This window comes from Melitaea cinxia, chromosome 23 (genome assembly GCF_905220565.1).
Source record: "Melitaea cinxia chromosome 23, ilMelCinx1.1, whole genome shotgun sequence".
Classification (NCBI taxonomy): domain Eukaryota; kingdom Metazoa; phylum Arthropoda; class Insecta; order Lepidoptera; family Nymphalidae; genus Melitaea; species Melitaea cinxia.
The window spans coordinates 12,058,372-12,084,127 of record NC_059416.1 but is presented as its reverse complement, the minus strand read 5'-3'; the positions used below and the strand labels follow the sequence as shown (position 1 = coordinate 12,084,127).

Genomic DNA, 25,756 nt, shown 5'->3' with positions numbered 1-25,756 from the left:
TTCGTTTTAATATCCCACGCTCTACACCATAGTCTGCACCAGATGTCAGTTACACAACTATATTATTTTATTTTGTTATATTGGTTACAATACTATATTATGAAGATAGTTTTTTTTCTGTCTTCGCCATAACAATGTTTCACAAACCAGAAATTGGCTACAAAATAGCACTCTACGACTCATACGCTTGATTAGTAATCATAGTCATCAGTGCAAGTAAAAACACGACGGATCTCTGATGTCTAATTCATAAACGAAACCAACAAGGAAATATCAAATTAAATTTCGTATATTTTCTAGTGATTCTCAAAGTATACCCAAAAGACCAAAGTTTCATTGAAAAGCTACCAGTTACCGCGAATTACCATTTGTCATTGGATTTTTAAACAAGTCGAGATCAGACGATAAACGTTAACAACAGTTTGTCATTATGGATGTACTAACGAACCTAAAAAAATAAATACTGGGAATTTTTAATAAAGGAAGAATACATTAAATATGAACTTCGTACAGTACTTTAACAACATGTTATGATAAAAGTAACCTTTGAACAACTGATATAAATGTAGTTGTTAATTACGAAAAACACCGCGCACAGACAAACAAATCAACTTACAGAAAAAAGTATCATATTTATAAAGAGCTTTATGATTCTATTTGGTTACCAAACATATGTACTTTCAACTCCTTCACATTACGTGATAGTGTCGAAATCATCCTTACCTATATTATGTCCATTGAATTCATTTGGATAATGGTTTCCAATAGTGAATGAATGAATAATGTTCGATAAATAAAAAGAAATAAAAATAAGGTCTATCTCGATGACAAAACCAATAAACATTACCAATATTAACTAAATTAAAGAATTAAAAACTTGGTCGTTTATGACAATTCTCATTTGTGATCGGTTAATGCTTGGCGTACATAATAAAACTTTTTTGTGGGTGTTAGCATAGAGTTTAGGAAGCACTGGCTTAGAGAGTCGTTCAACTTGTTTGTCAACTAGTTCCTAGATTTTATTAATAACTAACGACACGCTCCGGCTTCGCACGGGTATAAAATATAATTATAGCCTATATCATTCACTGAAAAAATGATTAAAATCGATCCAGCAGTTTTGATTTATTCATTACTGCCCGTGGCCCGCACGCGTTAACGTTAGAGTAAAAGCCGGCCGGAACCGCAGCAAACGCTACGTACCGCAATTTTTAATTTGAATATCTTCGAAAATATTCATTTAAATCATATGCTGTAAAGGGCCATATAGATCTATATTAAATCAACAATGTGTTTAAGGTATTTAATTAGATAAGGATTAATGCTGTATTGGTTAAATTCGCTTTGAAAATTAGCCATTATTTGTCGTAAAAAGTAAATGACAAAAAAAAAATGTTATTGTGGGATATCCATAAGAGATAGACATATACCATAGCGGAGTTTTCTGTAGACCTTTTCAATGTGTACAATACTTAGTACATTTATTTACTATTAGTTATTTTGATAAATCTCGTAGGGTTCAGGCTGCGTTTGCAATGTAAGCGGAAAAAATGTAATTATTTACGACATCACGTTAGAAACCTCAAAAATAACAGTATTTCTCCACTATTTAATGGATGTCATTTTGCATATAAACCTTCCTTTTTAATCACTCTATCTATTAAAAAAAACCGCATTAAAATCCGTTGCGTAGTTTTAAAGATTTAAGCATACATAGGGACATAGGGACAGAGAAAGTGACTTTGTTTTATATTACGTAGTCATATAAAATTATATAAGTGACTGATATCGATTTACTGATGATAATTTATGATGACCATTTTAAAACCATGTTATTTAATATGAATAGTAGTTGAGTAGTCTGTCAAATGTGGAATTTAATTTATTTCTGTTTTTACTTTCAAACGTTTATTAATGTTTATTGGATATATATTTTACGTAATATACATGAGCGACTAGAAGAATTCTAATGTCAAAAAGTGATAGTAGATGATATACCTATGACTGATTTGTAGTTATTAGATAAAGTATTTTTAAAGATCAATTGTTTGGTTTTTACTTATTTTGTCATAGCAGATATAACATTGTCGGTCATAATCGGTTTAATAATAAGCATTTACTAATAATAAAATAAATATATTATGTCGGTACCGTATATAACTGTAAAATAATGATAATTGTGTTTGCTCGATAACGAAAAATAAAACTGACAGACAAAAAAATTTTGGTTTCTCAACTTTTTTTTATAATTTAAATTTTATATTAATTAAGTAAGCACAAGAATAAAGGTGATATCCGCTGTGTCTGATGAAAATAAAAGTATTATTAAGAACAAGAATAATAATAAAAAAATAAAAAATATTCCAATAAATATAATATGTAAATAATAATATGCTAGCCGAAAATATACAAATAAAATAAAAGTAATTCTACCGAAACAATCATTGTAAAGAGGTGTGTCTTCGAATGGGCGATAAAGGTTATTTCCCGTTGCCCGCATTCCGAGTTCGCTCGTTGAATTACAATCACTTGAGGATAAAAACTTGCTCCACTACATAGTTACATAGTACGTACTACATGTCACTTGTTCGGTGGGTGTGTCTATAATAGGCTCGTCATTTCTGTTATATTAGGATATTATTAATTACGTCTTAGGTGTTATTGTTTTATACGTCTAGGTCGGCAAACAAGCGTATGACACCAGAAGAATCGAAAGCGCGTTGCCGATCCTAACCCCGACCTTTTCCAGGAACATCTGCTTAAGGTTCAATGCTTGACAGCAGTATTATTTAGTTGTGATCTTCTGTAAAGCTTGAATGTTTTTGTGAAGGTTCTTAAGAAGTAATCACACACACCTTTTTACTTGTAACGTTTAAGACTAGGGTCCTTACTTTAATGATGGTCACTCTAGTTCTGCGGTAATTGTAAGCCTCAAATATATTTATCAAAGAATTAATCTGTTTCGTAAAGGTTATAGTGAATTTTTGAACGGTAAATGAGTTGCCGTCTGAGACTTATTTTGTTCTATTTTTGATTTGTCGTAGGGTCATTGCGCCTGTTCGCGTCCACTTAGTGCAGTTGGCAAGTTTGAAGAAGAAAATAAAAATGTTCCCGCACTAATTTCTATGAAAAATTTATTTACTGTGTTCATTATATAGTCTATTTAAAGATTAATTTTCAGTTTTGTTCGAAACATCTTGTTATTATTTTATTTAAATACAAACGTCAGAATTAGGCGATTTACCCAGTTTGCGTCCATAAAATCCAATTTGCGTCCACCCGCTGGACCACTTCACGTCCACCAGCTTAGAAAAGGAATAAAGAGGTGATATTTTTATAATAATGTAAAGAGACATTGGATTTTAATAATTTATTTATTGAAGAATTATTGTTATTTAAAAATCAACATATTAACATTAATAAATCACTATAAAGAAAATAATACACCTATTTACTCTTCTAAACATTGATAGAACTTAAAATTAAAAAACAAATTAGGTACCTATGTAGTCAGTAAATATTACTATTAAAATTCAACATTTATCTGTTCTGTGAATTTTAAAGGAATGTAAGCAAGCTAAAGATCAGCCTGCAATTACAATAACAGCAGCCTTTCGCAGTCGACTACTGGACATAGGCCTCGACAAGTTCACTCCTGTGTTTTGCCCATAGTCACCACGCTGGGTAGACGGGTTGGTGACCGCAGGCCTGGCATTGTCGCACCGAAGACGCTGCTGCCCGTCTTCGTCCTGTGTATTTCAAAGCCAGCAGTTGGATGGATATCCCGCCATCGGTCGGCTTTTTAAGTTCCGAGGTAGTAGAAGAACTTAGTCGCCTCTTACGACACCCACGGGAAGAGAGGGGGTGTTTATATTCTTTGATGCCGTAAGCACACAGCACCACAAAGATCGGCCTTGATTAATAATAATTATAGAAACAAAATACGAGGTGCACACATATCTCCATTCGCATTAAATATTAATAATACCGCTGTTTTCTTCTTCGTTACTTGGTTTTATTTGATACTAGCTGTGCTCGCGACTTCATCCGCGTGGAATTATAATTATAATAAAAAAATATTGTTCTGTTCGTAGAATTACAAAATAAATAAATTTCTAAAATAAAAGTAGCCTAATTTACTCCTTATTTCATTAGCTATCTAGATGGTAACGTCAAAATCAGTCCAGTCGTTTCAGTAATTAGCCGGAGCAAACAGACAGACAAAAATTCTAAAAAATGTTTTTATTTATTTATTTATTTTATTTTCTTACATCTAATATTACAGGCATAACCCAATTCATTAGACATAGTAAAGGAGACATAAAGCGAAAGGAAAAAAATGTTAAACTATAATTAAAAAAGAATTGGCTGACTTGAACATAATACTAAAAACAAAACAATAATAAATATAAAAATATTAAATTCATTTCTCATAACATATTATATACAAAGTAACTTTTGCGAATTCACTCCACGAATAAGAAAAAAGGTCTAGTGTTTCAGCCACCAAGTTTAGCGTTCTGACTGAACGAGCAAGGGGGCCGTTGCGCACTAGCTCGGTTCTGCCGTGGGGTACTGCAAATAAGCTCGCTCGCTGTCTTCGTTGTAAATGATACCTATCGGGTACGCTCAAACCTATCCACTGCAGTACCCCTGGATTATTGACAATAACGCGAAATAATTTTAAAATATAAGTTGCCAGAGCCAGCTCTCTCCTAGTCTCCAACTTGTTGTATCCAACCATGCCCAATACAAACAATGTTGGATACATCATGGGATACAAGGGATACACACCATAAAGCTTATGGTAAAGAAACCTGGTGAATTTATTTTGAACACGTTCCAGTATGAGACTGTATTTGACTTCATGTGTAGACCATACTACCGCATTATACTCAAGCTGACTTCTTATTAGGGCATCATACACTAAAGAGATTGCTTATTTTGGTATATGTACCGTGTATAAATCAATATACATTTAGTAAAAAGGTGTTACTTTAATATTACAAACAGACACTCCAATTTTATTTATTTGTGTAGATAAGTTTTGTACCCTCTTGGTCTGCCCCCACTGATTTTATCCAATATCGTAATAGCATATTTTTTGCATAGGTGCTTGTCTTACCGATTTCTTCTTCTCTTGGATGTCATGCAAATCTTCCCTTAAATCTTCCTTTGTGTATGTTCTTTTTTCCTTCTTCTTTCTTATCTGCAAAGAACTCATCTTAAACAGAAAAAAATAAGAAAGAAATTACTTATTTCATTCAAAGTAGAATAGGTATTAAACTTTTAGTTTTATGTATTAAACTTATAGAATTAATTTAAAAAATGGACGCGATTTAGTTTTCTTATTAATCCCTTTAGGTATAGTTTGCGTCCATTGCGGACGCAAAGTGGAAGTTTTATAAATTCGGTGTAGCAGTTCGCGTCCACCTTATTTTAACTATTAAGTATAAAAAAAATAAGCAAATTCATAATTATTTTAATTCCTTTTATCATAACCAACGCCTAGAAACAGCTATGTATCCAAAATAAACATAAAACAATAAAAGACTCACCTTCAAACGAACCACTTCCCACTATTTTCTTCTCATTATTCCGTGCCTTCGCGCTCTCTTGTTGAACAGCCCTCACTAACTATTTTTTTTACCCAGGATTGCTTGGACGCACGGAACTTTTGTCTATGCGTACGTGCCTCTTATACATTGAGGTATTAGCCGGTAATTATTTTTCGACTTATTGGTGTCTTAGTATACTTAATTTCGAGACTTTTCAAAGTGAGATCCGTAAAATGGACGCGAATTGGGCGGTGGACGCGAACAGGCGCAATGACCCTATATTATTATATTTTGATACTTGTAGCAAAGCTAAATGTTTAAATGCTCTTTTTAACGCCGTTTCATAAAAAAAATATGCAAACATGTATTGAGCAGAACTGGAACTCCTTTGCGTTTGGGTAATTCATAGCTTCTAGATTTTTTTTATATATTTTATCATACATATCACAACACGGTCGTCTGTAAATGATACCTACACGCTAAGACAAATAACAAAGAAAGGCTTAATGCCTGTGTTGATGTAAAACAGTTGTTAATATTAACTTATTAATTAATTTCGTTATCATACCGTCACCGTGAATATTATATTGTTATAAATATACTGCGACGCAATTGTTTGCAAAAAATGCCTGTTTTCATGTAAAATACTTGTTAATATTTATTTATTAATTAATTCCGTTATCATTATTACAATATGATTTTATTATAAATATTTACAAATATAAGTACCGGCTGTAAAACTCAACAGTACAACTGTATTAATATGTAAAATAGAAAACGATAATAAAATTCATTAAAATACCACTTATCATTTCCCGTTTCTTTACCGATTTCATTTCATTTTAAAAATTATTAGATATTTGTAACTCATTTGTTAATTTAGTTCTTATTAATTTATTGAATAACATTATTCAGATCTCGATAAAATTTATATGTGACCACATGATAAACATCAGATTTCGATTAAATTAAAAATTATCAAAACCGGTATACCCAGTAAAAAGTTATTGCGGATTTTCGAGAGTTTCCCTCGATTTCCCTGGGATCCCATCATCAGATCCTGGTTTACTTATCATACTACCAAACTAGGGATATCCCCTTTCCAACAAAAAAAGAATTATCAAAATCGGTACATCCAGTCGAAAGTTATGCGGTATAATACAACGTAGGTCGACGAAAAAAGCGTCAATTAAAAACGCATTACTTATTAGATATAACTCGAAAAGTAGTTGTTAGATCTCAAATAAATTTAAATGGAACCAAATGACACACACCACCTATCGATTAAAACAAAATTTGTCGAAATCGCTCCACCCAGTCAAAAGTTCTGAAGTAACATACATAAAAAAAAGTTCAGAAATATGCGGAAAACCTCCAATTCAATATGACAGCCAAGTTCATGATTATTTGATCAGTTATCAGTATGTGTGTTATCAATGATAAATTGATAAAAGTAAAGTAAATATTGTATATTGTTATCATGCCGTGTTCAACCATTTACAATCTAATTATTAAACTATATGCAATGTTTTAGGATTCTTGCTAACTATCTGTAACAACTTTGTGAGTGTTTATCTTCCAATTTATTATTAGCAGAAATCCCACAAGGACAGACATCCAAACCGGAAAATACGATTAATTGAAATATGTTTTGACATTTTACAAATTAAAATTATATTTGTTTTAATTAATCAGTTATAGTTAAAAGTGAAGATATTATTATACGAATTGTAGATACTGAGAAGAATCATCCAGAAACTTAGCAGTTACTCTTAAAATATGAATCAATCAATTTTTTTTATTTTTTTTAAATTCTTTTATTAATTTTAGGGACTTTAGTCCTACATAGACACGCCAGTTCCATTGTAACTTTTACAAAATAATCGCAACACGCACAAATAAACTTAAACAAAAATACTCCAATAACTAAAATCTAGTTACATAAATCACCAACCTAAAATCAAAAATCATTCTAGCGCATTATAAATTTATTTTCTCTCTCTCTTGCATATAATACGGCGCTACTAAAACCACATATCTTTCATCAATATGATCTTGAACTATGGTTATTTACGCTTTAGCCTGTAATATCCCGAACTGGACATAGGCCTCTCCCCATGTAGGAGAAGGATCAGAGCTTAATCCACACCGCTGCTCTTGCGGGTTGGCGGATATATCCCCTACTATGAGTAACCATCGCTATCAGGTGTACATGATAACAACCGGGACCGACGGCTTAACGTGCTCTCCGGCACGGTGGGGAGACCCACAAGGACTGCACAAACACCCAGACCACGGCAAACACCTGTATGGCCAATACAAATGTTTGTCATGTGCGGGGATCGAACCCGCAACCGCCAGCGCAACAGGTACAATCAAGGGCTGTAACCGTTGCGCCAACGCGGCGTCCATGGTTATTTAATGATGGTTATTATATAGGTATGAGGACCATAAACTGATACTAAGTGGTCGCGGTTAAGGTTCAAATAGTGACGCCAACTGCTGATTTATAAAGTATTGAATTTTATTTTAAGATTCATCGTGTGTTCTGGAGGTGAAGGAAAAAAAAATCGCAATTACCTACTTATTTGAACTTCGAAATATATAAAAATAAAAAATAATTTCATATTCAGTTTTTCGTTCTTTAAGACTTTATTAAACTTTTTTGCTGCTGTGTGGCTAAGGCATTAAAGAATATAGCCACCCCCTCTCTTCCCGTGGGTGTCGTAAGAGGCGACTAAGGGATAACACAGTTCCGCTACCACCTTGGAACTTAAAAAGCCGACCGATAGCGGGATAACTATCCAACTGCTGGCATAGAAATACACAGTCCGAAGACGGGCAGCAGCGTCTTCGGTGCGACAAAGCCAGCTCTGCGGTCACCAACCCGCCTGCCCAGCGTGGTAACTATGGGCAACACACATGAGTTCGCGCCATTTTTGGCGTGAACCTGTAGAGGCTTATGTCCTGCAGTGGACTGCAATAGGCTTAAATGATGATGATGAATGATGAAACTCTTTATTTATTTATTATTTATTTCCAAACTTGGTTATAAGATTAGAACGCGTTACTTTGTTACAATTTATAATACAATTAATATTACAATTATGTTTTTAGTTTCTAAAAGATTAAAAATTATACGGTGTAAAATATGTTTGCAGTGGAGCGACGCAGTCAAATCTGGTGATCTGCGACAGTACAGGTACAGTCGTGGGCAAAGCCAAAGGACCGGGGACCAATCACTGGGCGCTGGGTATTGAAGAATGTGCTAACCGAATCATCGATATGCTCCACGCTGCGAAGAAAGACGCTGGCATACCGCTGGATCAGCCGTTGGACTCATTGGTAAGAAAAAAAAACGTTCAATCTGAAATTAGAATTCTGCACTAAGCGTAACTAACGCAATCACGATATCACAAAAACCAAATATAAACAAGAACAGACAATAAAAAACAACTAACAGCTTGTTAAGAGAAAGTATGTAAAAACTCATCAATCTCTTAGCAGTGTGTTATATAGCCGTGTGATTCTTAATTAGTCATAATTAGGCCAAGCCAAATATAACATTTCAGAGCGACAAACGTAATAACTCAGTATGACACGTGACGATGACTTGACAAAATTATTACATAGTATAAAACAAAGTCACTTCCCGATGTCTGTATGCTTAGATCTTTAAAACTACGCAACGGATTTTGATGCGGTTTTATTTAGTAAATAGAGTGATTCTAAAGGAAGGTTTATACGTATAATACATGCATAATATAGTAGAGGAACACTGATAGTTTTAGAGGTTTCTAAATGTGATGTCGTAAATAAACACATGATTTGCGCTTACATTGCAAATATTTATTTTATATTTTATTTTTAGTATCAGCATTTCGACCCTGCGAAGCCGGGGCGGGTCGCTCGTATTAAATAAATCTTAATATACATATAAATTAGTCTAAATGGTGATGGACTCCTAAACTACTCAATCGATTTTAATTAAATTTGCATACCGTGTGCAGTTTGATCCAACTTAAAAGATATGTGGATTGCTGTATTTTATATTGATATATATATATAATAGTTATATTTAAGAAAAAAAAATAAGGAATACGAAGTTCGCCAGGTCAGGTAGTAGGCATAATATATCTGAACTAATATAATAACAGGAAAATGTTGTATTTTTAAATGTTAGTATATTCACAAAAAGTACTTGACGGAATTAAAAAGAAAATTTACACTCAGATGGAATGTCTAATTAAAAATTTGAGCCAAAATAATTTCAACTTCCGTGTTAATATGTTTTTGATGATGCTTAAATGATATCATAAGATGCGCCCATAAGATTAAAACACTCAATAAAGATGTTCAGAAAATTTTGGAAGAGAAAATTTTGAACTTACGTTGTTTTGTTCGCCAAATCTTCAATCCAATTTTACCAAAATTTCCGTATGGAAAAGAATACAAATACCTATCCACATGTTTTCATTATATACATACATTTCAATTGGCAATTACTTGAAAGTTCAAAGACATTACAATCAACACAAACAATCCAATTGAAATTCCAATATGTCGTACAGGGTCTCACGTTGTCCGGGTGCGAGCAGGAGAGTAGTAATGCAGAGCTTTCAGACCGTGTGAGGGAAAAGGACGGAGATTGCGCTAGAGCAATCTACGTGGCATCAGACACAGCTGGGTCTTTGTTCACTGGTGCTCCCAATGGTGGAATGGTGCTTATTGCTGGTGAGAATATATGTATTTAACATTTTACAGCTGATGATTATTCGGAGTTTACTCTTTAACGATATAAGCCCGTGATATGAAAAAAATGGGGGTATTTGTTATTGTAATCTGCATAAAGGGCCTATCTTTAAATTTAAGCGTTCGGATGACATGAACCCCTAGGGCCCTAGATGAACATGTGCCTATGTCTGTCCAATGACAATTGTAATTGTAACATTAATTATAATAGAAAACACCATTTGTAACATTAATTATAATAGAAAACACCATTTTGTAAATAAAATAACAATGAGGGGCACATGTTAAAAACGTAGCACTGTGCGCCCCTAGATAAAGACGTCCCTGTGTCATATCATTATAACATTACAATAGATAAATCTTTCAATATATCTACAAAAAAAATTCCAAAACAACATAAAAGTTAAAACTCATTAAAATATTTCCACGTGAAACACGTGACGTGACTAATTTACTTGTTTATTTAGTTTTTGAATTTTTTATATGTTTATTTTTTTAATATTTATTTTTGTCGGAGTATTGTTATTGTGTCATAAATATAATGATCTTATCTTTGGTTCACACTTTTTTTTAACAAAAAAAATTTTGTAAATAATAAAACGGGATATTTTTCGTTTATCATTAAATCAAAAATGACATTATTAACCGACTTCCAAAAAGGGGGAGGTTCCCAATTCGATTGTATTTTTTTAATGTATGTTACCTCAGAACTTTTGACTGGGTGGACCGATTTTGATGATATTTCTTTTAATCAAAAGATGGTTGAGTGGTCGTGGAATCTGTATTCCACCAATCTGTATAGAACGCTTGGGTAAATATGTGCTGACGTAAAAATATAAAGTGTATCAGTTGATTAATAGGGGCTTGTTGTCGACTCATTTAGGTTATCAGATAACCTTCCACCTTTTGATGAGGTTGATAGGTCTGGTGTCAGGGACTCGATGCTTTTATGCATTTGTATGAGTTAGACCAGCCAAGGTTAGATTACATGGTGGAACTTTTATACCCAAAACTTTTTGAAATAAAACTTATTTACGCACGCTTGACTTGGGTAGTAAACTGGTGAATGCGTGACGAGAGCGTTACGAAAAGTGTGATCGGCCGAGGCGAACGAAAGTTGAGAGGAGGATATAAGTTAGTGAAGATAGCAAGCGAGAGAGTTACGTTTCATGTAACTGTAAACAAGAACTGTAACAATTAACCTATCTCTGACATTTCAAGTGCTTCTCTTAAAAATCCATCTTGAGATCTGGTGAAGAAAGAGCTTCATAAAAACCTAACCGATAGTTGAACTGGTTAAACCTTTCTTGAATAATTGTTTTTGCTTGCAAACGAAAATAATAATTGTGCCTGCTCGCAAACGAAAAAAACCGACTTCAATTACATCGACAAGTAATACAACATAATAGACGAAAAAAAAAAAATAACAAACGTATATATATCTATATATCTATGGTTGAATTGAGTAACCTCCTCCTTTTTTGAAGTCGGTTAAAAAAAATTACTTCTTACTGCAGGAAAATTAAAAGATATGACACAAAGACTAAGATAAAATTTATACAAAAATCTTCACCGAATAATATGAGAATTAATTAATCTTTACTTTTTCATAATTATTCTCAATGCTTATTTCTAATCTAAAAATTCAATGCATATAATCGGTTAAATAATTCGGTTATATTAAAATATTATATCGTGGTATAAAAATGTGATATCGATAACATTGAAGTTGATTATCTAACGCAGAATTAAAAAGATGTCGACCTCATATTTGAACTTGTTTAAAAAATATTTAGACTCGTTGATAATGAAAATATGAAAATACTTGTCAAGTAGTAATTAGTAGTAATTATGTATCCGGGGTCCGGAAACACATAGGTATTTTTTTGTATATCACTATGTCGGCAAACAAGCGTACGGCTCACCTGATGGTAAGCGATTACCGTAGCTTATAGACGCCTACAACACCAGAAGCATCGCAAGCGCGTTGCCGACCCAATCCCCAATCCCCCAGGAGCTCTGGTCACCTTACTCACCAACAGGAACACAATACTGCTCGAAAACAGTATTATTTTGCTGTGATCTTCTGTAAAGTCGAGGTACTACCCCATTCGAGCTGCTTCATATTTTGAGCAGGAAATTCCTGCTGTGCCCTACCTCAGTAGGTATGTGTTATGTGTATTTCGCATACACACAAGTACTCAAATTGCGACAGTCACATCGTACGTAAACTAACATTTTAATTTAAAACAAAATCAAGTTGGTGTGTGGAACCAAAAACAGTTAGTAAAGTATTTAATAAAAAAAAGTAACTAATATATTTATGTGTATTTTGTATTGTGCTTGTATGTGTTTTAAAAAAGTAACATTTTGTGTTGTGTTTGGGATAACCCACAATCAGTTATCCAAGTGTAAGGAGATGGATTTATGATTATTTTTTTTTTAAATATTTTTTATGTATTATAGGTACGGGATCAAATGCTCTATTAAGAACACCAGACGGTCAGCAGTATGGCTGTGGCGGGTGGGGATATCTTCTGGGTGATGAAGGTGGAGGTAAGTAAGCCTATAACCACTACTGGAAGTGGCGTATAATTAATTGCATTTGAGTATAAAAGTTTAAAATAAATAATTCAGGCTTCTGATTAAAATATAATAAGCGTGAGAAATAATGTTAGATAGAAGTCATTTCTTTTTAGTTTATTTCACACACGCTGGTTCGGTGAAGCTCGTATAACATTGATTGATGATTTTTATTTAATTTTTTTTTATATCCTTATCCTGATAATAACAAACGAAAAAAAAAAAATACTCGGTAAAATTCGGTGCAATCGGTCGAATTTATTCGCGTACAATAAATTTCCGCGATTCAATATATATAGAAAATAGCTCACTTAATACCCTTATAACCCAGCTGTATGAAAAATAGATGTTGACCGATTCTTAGACCTACCCGATATGCACACAAAATTTCATAAAAATCGGTCCAGCCTTTCCGGGGGAGTGTTACCTAACATCAGATTTATATGTATGATATACCTTACAGATAGTTAAAAAGCAATATGAAATATTATTTTTATCGTTGGCTTACTGTGAACGTAACATTTCGCAAACTATTGACCAATATCTGCAAAATTTGTAGTGCAAACAGTTTGTTGCATTGAAGGCCACAATATATCGTATGTATTGAAATATATTTTTTCGTTCCGCTATGTATTCTGTATCTTATGTATAGTAAATTTTAATAATTTAAAATTAGAGTATACGAGTAGTAGTACTCGTAATATTGATATTAAAAGGTCATTTATAATTGTCATTACAATTTATTAATTAAACTTTACTTTATTTTATTTTTATTTATTTTTTTATTTAAAAATTAAAATCCACGGGCTCAAAGTGCTTTTGTTAAACATGCATGCATTATAATACCACAGGCGATTTTTCATTAGAACTACAAATCGACAGTCCTGTGACTGCCTAGTAAAACTGGGACGTGGAAAAGTATACACATTACAATAAAATTAAAATTTATTATATAACTAGACTTATTATATAAAAGACGCTCTTAAACCCAAATAGCCTTATCTATATTCTATTTTTTTGGAATAGTCTTAAATAGTAAACAAATATGGCGTACTTCCGACCACAGACAATAGAAAAGTATTGTAAGTATAGTAAAGTGACACAAAGAGCAAATGAATGAACAGTATTAATAAGCCATAGACGAAGATAAAATTCATTTTATGTTCAAATATTTAACGCTAACATATCGCTAAAATTATTTCAAAACATAATAATATATTGAATATTTTTGCTAAGAATTAGTAGAGGTACAGAATTACGAAAAAAAAAAACAAAAGATATTTATCGAGCATCGAGCATAAAAAGCAACAAATTTATATTTCGTTTATGTGAAATGGTCGGTAAAAGACGTCAAAAATCAAATTTACAACAAAATAGGGCCGCCTGCATTTAGAAAAAAAAAGTCGACCCTATTAATATTATTGTCACATTATTTGTATTTACTATGAATAAAAACCTTGCGCCGGCGGCACACTCTCTCTAACATCTAAAAAAAGGACTAATAACATTGTACTCCACGAAGCTCTCATTGGGTAACCTAAGGCTCATCCTAAAGTCTCAAAAAAATTTCCTGTGAACTACAGTAAACTTTTATGCCATTGCTATGTGGTATACTTTAATATTATATGGGATAGCCTGAAAAATGTTCAGGGTGAAATTGATATTCAGAAATATTCATAATATAAAATAAAACCTTTGCAATGAATACTTTACCATAAAAGATTGACATTTGCAATATTTTGTAAGCATTTTTTTTTTGCGCTCAACATAAAAAAAAAGAAAAAAACAATCAATAACAAAAAACAAATTAATAACAAATCGCTTTACGGTAACATTATTTTATAATCTATTAACAAATTATAATTCGTGAAAATTTTAAAAATAGTTAAAGAACATGGCCTTTTTATCGCTCATGCTGTTCATTCACTTATACTCATTCACCTCTAAAAATATTATGACCACATCCCTATTTGCCTTTTAAAAAAAGATATTGAAATGTCATATTCAAAAATATTAGTTATCTGTACTCTCGGAATTCGTATTTTAGTAGTTTTTGTGTTTAAAATGATAAATTGATATTTGTTTTTAGTGAAATAAATAGTAAATGGAGTTTTACAAATGTCCGTAAACTAATGCGTTGTGAAAGTCAGTGATACATGCGGAAGAAACGTGAATTACGATTGACAGGGGTTTTGTAAGACTCTTCCAAAAAAACGGAATATACAAGTCGCTCGACTAAGAAGACGTACATCAAACATTTTAGATGTAGATGTGTAAAATAAAATTAAACAGCTGTATTAAGAAGTAATTTTATAATCACTCACTCAGTCACTTCAGCCTATCGCAATACACTGCTGGACACAGTTCTTCCATTCGTTCATATTTGTTTTCATTCCCTCCCTTTCCATTTTATGATCAAAATGATCATATTTTATTTATCAAAATTATGTATATTTATGCAGTAGATAATAACTATTGTATTTAGAGTAGCTTTGATGCATTTTTTATGCCAGTAGGGTAGCAAACAAGCTAACCATCCCCCCAATGGTAAGGATTACCATAGCCTATTGACACCTGCAACACTAGAAGTATCACAAGCGCTCTCAAGCAATTCTATCATAAATGTTTTAACTGAGGTAGGTTCAGTAGGAAATTTCTTGCTTAAAATATGGAGCAGCCCGACAGGGGTTGTACCTCGACCTTACAGAAGATCACAGCTAAATAATACTGTTTTCAAGCAGTGTTGTGTTCCTGTATCACTACAGTGAGTAAGGTGACCAAAGTTATTGGGGGGAATTGGGGATAGGGTCGGCAACGCGCTTGCAATGCTTCTGGTGTTGCAAACGTCTATAAGCTACGGTAATCGCTTGCCATTAAGTGAGCCGAACGCTGGCTTACCGATCAAGTTCATCATTCATCATCATTACAGCCTATACAGTCCACTGCTGGACATAGGCCTCCACAAGTTTACGCCAAAAATAACGTGAACTCATGTGTTTTGCCCATAGTCACCACGCTGGGCAGGCGGGTTGGTGACCGCAGTACTGGCTTTGTCGCACCGAAGACGCTGCTGCCCGTCTTCGGCCTGTGTATTTCAAAACCAGCAGTTGGATGGCTATCCCGCCACCGATCGGCTTTTTAAGTTCCAAGGTGGTAGCGGAACTGTGTTATCCCTTAGTCGCCTCTTACGACACCCAAGGGAAGAGAGGGGGTAGCTATATTCTTTAGTACCGTAGCCACACAGTACCGACCAAGTTATATTTTAAAAAAAAAACTATATTGTGAATACAGCACGACCTCAGGAAAATTCACAGGAAAGGATGACGTCTGCAGTCATTTTGTAGGATATTTATTTGAAAACATGTTATTGTATCTGCTTATCTCAATTGTGTTCATTCAGCGCCTGCGTAAGCTGATATCAAGTGCATTATGAACTGATCGAGTGTTTTGTGCGTGTTCCTACGAATAAATTTACTGTAGGAAACTAAAAGATAACAATAAAATATGTTTGCATATGTTAGCAATAAATACAATATCAAGATAAACCACGAAAATATATTTCACGTTTATTTCTTTATCATGACCAGAGTGAAAAGTAAAATTTCTTTACGCGCGCTTAACTTGGGAAGTAAGCTGGTGAATGCGTGACGAGAGTGTTATGAAAGGTGTGATCGGGTGAGGCGAACGGAACAAGAAAGAGAGGTTCGAGCATTAACTTGGGGAGTGAGCTGGTGAATGCGTGACGAGAGCGTTACGAAAGGTGTGATCGAGTGAGGCGAACGGAACAAGAGAGAGAGGTTCGAACATTAACTTGGGGAGTAAGCTGGAGAATGCGTGACGAGAGCGTTACGAAAGGTGTGATCGGGTGAGGCGAAAGGAACAAGAGAGAGAGGTTCGAACATTAACTTGGGGAGTAAGCTGGTGAATGCGTGACGAGAGCGTTACGAAAGGTGTGATCGGGTGAGGCGAACGGAACAAGAAAGAGAGGTTCGAGCATTAACTTGGGGAGTGAGCTGGTGAATGCGTGACGAGAGCGTTACGAAAGGTGTGATCGGGTGAGGCGAAAGGAACAAGAGAGAGAGGTTCGAACATTAACTTGGGGAGTAAGCTGGTGAATGCGTGACGAGAGCGTTACGAAAGGTGTGATCGGGTGAGGCGAACGGAACAAGAAAGAGAGGTTCGAGCATTAACTTGGGGAGTGAGCTGGTGAATGCGTGACGAGAGCGTTACGAAAGGTTTGATCGGGTGAGGCGAACGGACCAAGAGAGAGGTTCGAGCACACGTTTTCCTTCTCTCATAGCCAATCACGTTTCGTATATCTAACACACAGTGCAGGCCTATTGCTAAAGAAGTTTTACTTTAGTCGTGTGGTCTAAAGCACACTCGTTTTGTTACCACTCCACTCTTTCCTTTTGCAGTACAGTATACTATTGAGATTATTTAAACTAAATCCCTTCCAGCTTACTGGATCGCCCATCGCGCTGTCAAGACCATATTTGATGATGAAGACGGCCTGCTCCCATCACCACATCCAACGGAACAGGTCTGGAAGGTGATCAGCGAACATTTCAAGGCATACACGAGAGCTGATCTGCTACCACACGCTTATAAGAATTTCGATAAGCCACATTTTGCAGGTATGTCTAATGCGACAGTCACAATGTGTGTCTAAAGCAATAATTAAAGAATTTATCTATGGTCTAAAGTGACAGAATTCCACTGTATTTATATTTCTGTTTGCAGTTGTGAACTTAAAAGTTGTAATTTATTAGTTGAAGTGCTCGCTTCAGCCTGTAATATCCCACTGCTGGGCATAGGCCTCTTTCCCCATGTAGAAAAAGTATCAGAGCTTAATCTACCACGCTGTTCCAATGCGGGTTGGCGGATATATTCCCTACTATGAGTAACGATCGCTATCAGATGTACATGATAACAACCGGGACCGCCAGCGCAACAGCAACAAACCGGTGCTGTGACCGTTGCGCCGACGCGTCATCGATTAGTTGACGTTAAGCAGGCCCAAATAGCCTATTCTACTTCCTGGTAGTGCCTTTTCGTAGCTTTTGTATGGATAAACTTTTGGAAGTGCAACTTCTTTAGGCGAATGGGGGAAAATTTCTGCGGATGAAACGGCAACGTTTTTGTCGATGGCGCTGGAACGAACAGCTAAAGCTTTTGATTTGTATAAATATAAACGGGACTTAAAAATTAGTTCGCCAAAGAAGTTTCACTTCTGACATGCGTACTTTGTACGCACGCAATTTTTTTTTTTTAATTCTTTGCAAGATACTAATTTTAACGTTTTACACAGTTTCCTAATTAATATAAATTGTGTTTTAAAATTATTAAACCAAATAAAAGAGGTTATGCAAATAAATTATGCAAATATGATTATATAAAAAAAAAATGAAGCATTTAATAATTACGTCACGTTGCATTCACGGTCGCTAATTTTATTACTTTATTTAATACTAGCCGACCCGTGCCCACTTCGTTGGACGTTAATTATTTTTGTGATGCAAATATATAGTAAAGTTTTCATCTCGTTCGCATTTCTCCGATTTCATATACTACTTTCATATATAGGTACTGTTATTTTTCACTGAATTGTTTGTTTAATAACAATAAAATATAGCCTATATTATTCATTAATAATGTAGCTTTCTCTTAGTGAAAGAATTTTCATGATTGGATCAGTATTTTCGAAGATTACCCTACATTCAAACAAAGTTAGAAACTTTACCTCTTTATAATATTAGTATAGTTTAATATGGCCTTCACCCCTATCATCTGAACTGAAGTAAAACATACTTAGCGCCTCACTGCTGGGCAAAGGCTTCACTATACAGGATAAAAAACGCGTCCATTTCATCCATTTGTCTTAGGTCCTGTATCGGAGGTCGAGAAAGACAGACACACAATACAAATAAACAAACACAAGCCATGACAAAAATCATATAGTCTAGACAAATATTTGCCATGCGCTGGTATTGAATGATCGAAATGTACTCAAAACAATATAGTGTTTAGTTAATATAATTATGTTGTGCTAATTCCAGGTCTAACAGCGAAACTATCGAAATTAGCAGAAGAAGGGGACGCATTGTCTCAACACTTATTCGCAGATGCGGGAGCGGCTCTAGCGGCTTACATTGCCGCACTTTCCGAACGGGCTCATACTGGGAGGAATGGTTCATGTGACCGGCTCAGAGTTGTGTGTGTTGGTTCAGTGTGGAATAGTTGGGAGACCTTACGGCAGGGCGTGTTGAAACAGCTGGCTGCGAGACGAGTGAGTATAATGATGTTAATAAATTATTATTATCATAATTGATCATTGTTTAATTTGTAAACAAAAATATATTAAAATTTATTTCGAAATTGATTTGATTACTTATATTCTACAGAAATTGAAAGTAAAAATTATGTATATATCTCATATTCATAATCTAGTTATGATTTCAATACAACAAGTGTGAAAAATGTTAACATCAGTATTAAAAAAAAAACTTTTTCCTTTGCTTTGATCTGTGTACCCAGTAAAAATTTATGAATAATAATTAAGTAAAGCTGTTACGGTTTAATGTCAGCAATGCGACAGCGTTCTAAGTATACTATTATTATTGTCTAATTAATATTATTTAAATAATATTAATTGTAACATTTTTTTAATTTTCATTGTTGTAAATAAAATTTCTTATTCCCAGGTAAAAGTTGAACTAGAGCTGGTTCGTCTCAAAGTATCAAGCGCTATGGGAGCAGCGTGGCTCGGAGCTAAACAAATAAACTTTAATCTCCCAAGAGACGATAGCGCTTTCTGTGAAGTATTCTACACATACAGACCAGACATCAACGGTAAAGGCACTAGATCACATAATAGTAAAATGGAAAACGGGATACAGGGCTGTGGATGTACTGACTGGTCTTATTGGAGTTAATAATCTAGTATTACTAGTAAATTAGAGTTTCAAGGAAGTCAACACTAAATATATTACGGGCATAGTCAGGAAGAGAATCTTGGGAGTTCTAACCCTCTTCAAAAGTTAGGATATTAACAACCATGTAGGTATGTAATAGAAATGGATGCGAATAAAGGAGTTGAAAGAAAAATAGAAGGAATCATATGTAATCAAATGAATCTTCTGTTTTTATACAATTTATTTTTTCCTATAAATATTGTGCATAGGCCTCTCTCGTCATGTAGGAGAAGGGTTTCTTATGAATATTAGGGTTATTTTATGCACTTTTAGTCATTTTATTTTCTTGAACACCCCCAATAATAAAACCTAGCTATAGCCCGTACAGTGAGACGTAAGTCAGCTTATAGACTTATTGGAAACTACGATTTATATTTAAAAAGATATATTTACTGTTTGTTGTTGAGTTTTGAGTTCACGATATTTTGACATTGTAAGCTACATGGTCACTGGAGCATGTAGTGTTCATGACCATTTAAGCTTAAAAAATTATCAGAAACTGTTTCTATTGCATAATTTATACTTCCAAAGTTTTCTTGTCAATACTTACTTTAATAAGATTTTACTGTCAATAATTTCTTATACATTACGATAGAGTAGGCCTTCAAAACTAATGTTAACTTTGAGTTAAAAGATGCTATGTGTATTAAATAAATATTTTTTACACGTAGTTTAATATTTTACATTCGAAAAATTAGCTAATAAACAATTAACGAATTGTTAGTTTATTAAATTATTACCTACAAAGTAATTTTGTAGTAGTTACAGTCATATGGTAAATTATCAACTTCCACAGGTAATGCTACACTATAGAACTAGTGATCAGTATAGGAGGGTATGAAAACCAAGAAATAAGTACCTACCTTTTTTATGAAAAAATTTTTTTAAATTAGTTTTCCGTATTGACTCATAGTGAACCAAATTATAGGGGAACCGGCTCATCACAGTTTATATAATGATTTGATGTGACATTTGACTTAATTTTACAGTTTTCAAGAATTTATAACAGATTTATGAGATAATTAATATTAAAGCAGGGCACTTTATTTTTTTATATAGTATTTGATGATTTATTGGTAACATAAAAATTTATTTTGGTAACATAATAATTAACATGAACCTATTATAATAACATTGATTACAATTGTGTGCAGTTTTTGGAATAAAAGTTGTACTTTATAATAATTTTAAACATTATTATAAGTGTTATAATGTCGTGATAAGGGAACGATCTGAAAGAAATGTTGATCTGAATTATTTATAAATACGATTCAGCTAAAAAAAATTGAAATGCAATCACACGTATGCAAGGTTAGCATATTAAACACCTGGTTTACCGGTTAAAGCTAACATAAATGGCTATTGGGGATCAAGCATATACTAAGTATAGTTTATATAAAAATTAAAAATTTACATTATACAGTCTTATAATTAGTAAAATTAAAAATGGCGGTACAATGTCATTATATAAATAGCGGCTTAAAAATGTAAATATTTTTATACTATGTACGTAAGTAGAAGTGTATTGGATTTTATTATGTAGTTCCTAGTAATGTATAATTGTATAGATATAATTATGTATAATATATAATAAAGTTGTTTTATTCTTATATAATAAATTTAGTTTTAAGAAAAAAATGATGTAAGTTCTATACACATCAACGTTTTTTAATAAATTTTTGCTTTGCTTGTATATTTTTAATTTTTAAATATTTTCTTTTATTTATCACTAAAATAAAATATGGAATTAATACTGACTTTTATTTATTTCCAAAAATCGGTTATTAAACATTTTCTCAAAATCAAAGACGATAAGTAAAAAGTTGATAAACTTTGGTAAAAAAGCATAATATATCATAAAATTCATAATCCCTATTATAAATTTTATGATATCGATATTAATCAGGATATTCGTGTTATCAACATACAAAAATGTGAAGTTACAATTCTGACTAAACTTAGTTACTTTTACAATAAATAAGTACGAGGATTAAATTTAAATTTATTTATAATCTCGTTGGTTTTTTACTTTGACTCGTTGCATTCATTTGTTCGCTACAGTATTGAATAAAAAAGTAAGCCAGCTTAAAAAAAGTTCAAGCGCTGACAAAATTTACAGAGGATGCGTTCTATTAAAGGCCGCGGACGTTTAAGGCGAATTTTATAGGTAGAACGCATATTATTTTGAGCTTTACGTGTTTGCAATATGATTAAAACGCGCAGTTGTGGGGGTTGTGAGTCAATATTTTGCATGGATTAGAGTAAAACTTAATTTAACATGTATTACCGAGAAGTTTCAAATTCCCACTACGTTTTGATCAAAGCCAACTCAGAACCACCTATATTTTGTGGGCGAAGTGGGAGCGATATGGTCGCACACAGTGACGTCGCTTAGGTGGAACGATAGAGTGGGCAATGTGATCGTTGCGGTCGTTTAGTGGAACGCAACCAGATTGTTTACCTGTCAGACTGCCAGACTGAACTGTCAGTAAAGAAATCAGTTGTACAAAATGTCAGTTGTACGAACAGTTTTACGATTTGTAAATAAAAAACCAATAATAAACATTAACTATAAATGTACTTGTAGAGTTTTTTCAACGTACAAGGAAAACGCGAATCGCGATAGATATAATAATAATTATATTTATGCTGGTATTTTAGCGGCAGCTGGAGTAATAGGTTATGTTAGTTATAAAGAAAAGATATCAGCCGCCTCTTTGATAAGTTTATCAGGTAGACGGGAGAAGTATAACTTCATAGCTGATGTCGTGGCCGTGTCTGCTCCCTCTGTGGTGTATATAGAGATTAAGGATGAGAGAAGGGTTGATATGTTTACCGGTGAGCCGATGACTCTATCGAATGGGTCTGGGTTTATAGTAAAGGAAGACGGTTTAATACTTACGAATGCTCATGTGGTCGTCAATAAACCCAATGCAACAGTCTCGGTCAGATTAATGGTAAGTAATAAATATTGCATGTTACATCATTGTCACTCAGTGGAGTTAGTTCAAATATCAATTTTTAAACTAAATATGTAGTTGAAATAATATTAAACTGTGTTATTTGTGTTGATAGGAGTATTAATAGTACTCTTTCAATTTTTATACATTTAAATTTTTAATGTTGGTTGGTTGGATTTTATAATCCTTAAGTTGTATTTAAATCTTAGTTTATGAACTCAAATATATTTTTATTATATAATAACAAATTTACTGAGCAAACTACATAATACATAATTTTTTTTTTTTTTTGTTGTTAATATACTGATTTTTTTTTAATATTTTCTTTTATATAAAAGATATAATAGTTCTAAAAATAACAAACAATGTAAAAAAGTATTACTTAATCTGGTTTAGTTTAAATTTAAAAATTAATTTTAGTAGAAGATATTACATTTATTTATTATTATAGAATTACTGAAAGAGATCTCTTTCAAAGATTAATTCACCAACTTTTTTTCTATAATAATCAGAACTATGAACACAACTTAAGTATAATACATACATACATACATTGTAATTCTATCATCAATTACAGGATGGCACCAAACACATAGGTCTCGTTGAAGATGTTGACTTAAAATCCGATTTAGCAACATTAAGGATACCTGTTAAGAATCTACCTACGATGAAGTTAGGGTCATCTGCCGACATCAAGCCTGGCGAGTGGGTTTGTATTGTGTTATCAATGTAGATTTTAGATGTCCTAAAAGCTTTTGATAAAAACGAATATTTTTTTTAAACCTGCTGGTAAGCGATTACCGTAGCTTATAGACGCCTGCAACAACAGAAGCATACGAGACGTGTTGCCGACCCTACCCCCAATCCCCCCAGTAGCCCTGGTCACCTTACTCTCCAACAGGAACACAACACTGCTTGAAAACAATATTATTTAACTGTGGTCTTCTGTAAGGTCGATGTACTACCGCAGTCGAGTTGCTTCAAATTTTGAGCAGGGAATTTCCTGCTGTTGAATTACTTCAGTTGTTAAGTTTATTACATAGATATGTAAAAAAGAATGATAGCATTTATCTTGGCCAGATTAAATACGATATTTAATCTGGCCAAGATAAACGCTACATTTCATATTCGTATTAATCTCATATAAAAGTATTAATTAAAATGTCTTATAAACTTCATTCTCCAGCTTTTATCAATATTTTGAAATTTTATTGTTACTATTCTTCGTGTAATTGTTATTCGACAGGTAGTAGCAATGGGAAGTCCTTTAGCTTTGAGCAATACTGTAACGGCTGGGGTTGTCAGTTCTACGCAGAGAGCAAGCAAGGAACTCGGCTTAAGAGGTAATTTTATTTAATGCAACTAGGTCGGCAAACGAGCGTACGGCTCACCTGATGGTAAGAGATTACCGTAGCTTATAGACGGCTGCAACACCAGAAGCATCGCAAGCGCGTTGCCGACCCAATCCCCAATCCCCCAGGAGCTCTGGTCACCTTACTCACCAACAGGAACACAATACTGCTTGAAAACAGTATTATTTAGCTGTGATCTTCTGTAAGGTCGAGGTACTTCCCCTGTCGGGCTGCTCCAGATTTTGAGCAGGATTTTTTCTTCTGTGCCCTGCCTCAGTTGTGTTACGTTATAATTTAAATTTATATAGATGTCATAGTTTAAATAGATGAATAGATCTTTTGAAGCAAAAAATTGCCTTAATTTCAAATGAACTTGTGGGTTTTTGTACCAAATATAATTTGTTTAGAAAAAAAAGAAGTTAGAAAAATTAAAACCAACCTATTTATTATTTATTTATTTATTTATTTATTTATTGATCCACCAACATTTGTTTACATCAATACATACAAAAACAAAAATACGTAATAAACATAACTTAATCTAGATGTAACAAACACTTACAGGCAGATACATCATGCTTAATAGAAATAAAACTACTAAGCGCGAGTCGAAGCAAAAACTAAATAAAAAAAAAAAAAAAAAAAAACAAAATCACAATCTATGAAGATTATTTTTTAACGTTTTATCAAAAATATCTCTGAAATGTATAATTATACAAAATTTTTACTTATTTCCAGGCAAAGACATGGTATACATACAAACTGATGCGCCAATAACGTTCGGTAACAGCGGAGGGCCGCTTGTCAACTTGGACGGTGAGGCCATCGGCATCAATAGCATGAAAGTAACCTCTGGGATATCGTTTGCGATACCAATTGATTATGTTAAGGAGTTTCTAGCTAAAAGTAAGTTTTTTTTTTTATATATTTAACTACGTTCATTCAAATGGGGGGTTATTTTTTCTAATTCTACTTTGGTTTAATAAACAAGTTCCTCTGGCAAGAAGGTCATAACCATCCAATGAGCGCGCAAGCACTATAAATTACTATAAATAAGATTCTAAGAGGACAAGAATTCTTTACAATACACATTTCTTTAGTAGTATTTGTCACTTTTTGATTGATTTTCCACGGGCTATTCTCCGCAACTCGACGTCTTAGTGCGCCTATTTTGCGTGGTAGGCTGGGGGCCTCATTCATGCCAGCCTAGCTCCTTGAGGAAGCCTAGCAGCCCCTTGTGTTGCCGACGACTTCCCGGAGCGACTTCGGTGTCCCGAGGTGTATCGCCCCGTAGTTCGCCACACTACCGCATTCCAGCAGGATGTGTGTGGCCGTTTCTTCTGCCTCCATGCACGCTCTGCATAGGGGGCTGTCTGTAACACCTAAGTTGTGTAAGTGTTTGTTAAGCAAGGCATGTCCGGTAAAAGCCCCGACCAGTAGTCGGAGCTGGGCTCTCCCATAGCCGCGAAGTTTGCGGACAATCCTGGGTTGATCGTCGGAAGAGCTTCCTTGGTCTGCCTGCAGGTAGTTAGGTTTTTCCAATATTCTTGGTGCATTACCTTGGTGTTGTGTCGCAG

General features: G+C 33.8%; 1 protein-coding gene and 1 long non-coding RNA gene across 2 annotated transcripts in view; one reads left to right on the top strand and one right to left on the bottom strand.

Annotated features, from left to right (window-relative positions):
• LOC123665162 (serine protease HTRA2, mitochondrial-like) overlaps positions 1–25,756 on the top strand; it is a 50,759-nt gene that overhangs the window by 20,187 nt on the left and 4,816 nt on the right. The window contains exons 2-11 of the mRNA XM_045599507.1: positions 8,720–8,903; positions 10,130–10,292; positions 12,777–12,866; positions 17,354–17,530; positions 18,953–19,182; positions 19,598–19,802; positions 22,529–22,824; positions 23,405–23,536; positions 24,074–24,170; positions 24,918–25,085. Of these exons, the coding sequence (XP_045455463.1) occupies positions 8,720–8,903; positions 10,130–10,292; positions 12,777–12,866; positions 17,354–17,530; positions 18,953–19,182; positions 19,598–19,802; positions 22,529–22,824; positions 23,405–23,536; positions 24,074–24,170; positions 24,918–25,085 (1,742 nt within the window). The remainder of the gene's footprint in view (positions 1–8,719; positions 8,904–10,129; positions 10,293–12,776; positions 12,867–17,353; positions 17,531–18,952; positions 19,183–19,597; positions 19,803–22,528; positions 22,825–23,404; positions 23,537–24,073; positions 24,171–24,917; positions 25,086–25,756) is intronic.
• On the bottom strand, positions 8,576–9,081 carry LOC123665163. Its single transcript, XR_006744995.1, has 2 exons — positions 9,020–9,081; positions 8,576–8,925 (listed from the first exon to the last, which is right to left on the bottom strand). It is a non-coding gene; the product is annotated as an uncharacterized LOC123665163 (long non-coding RNA).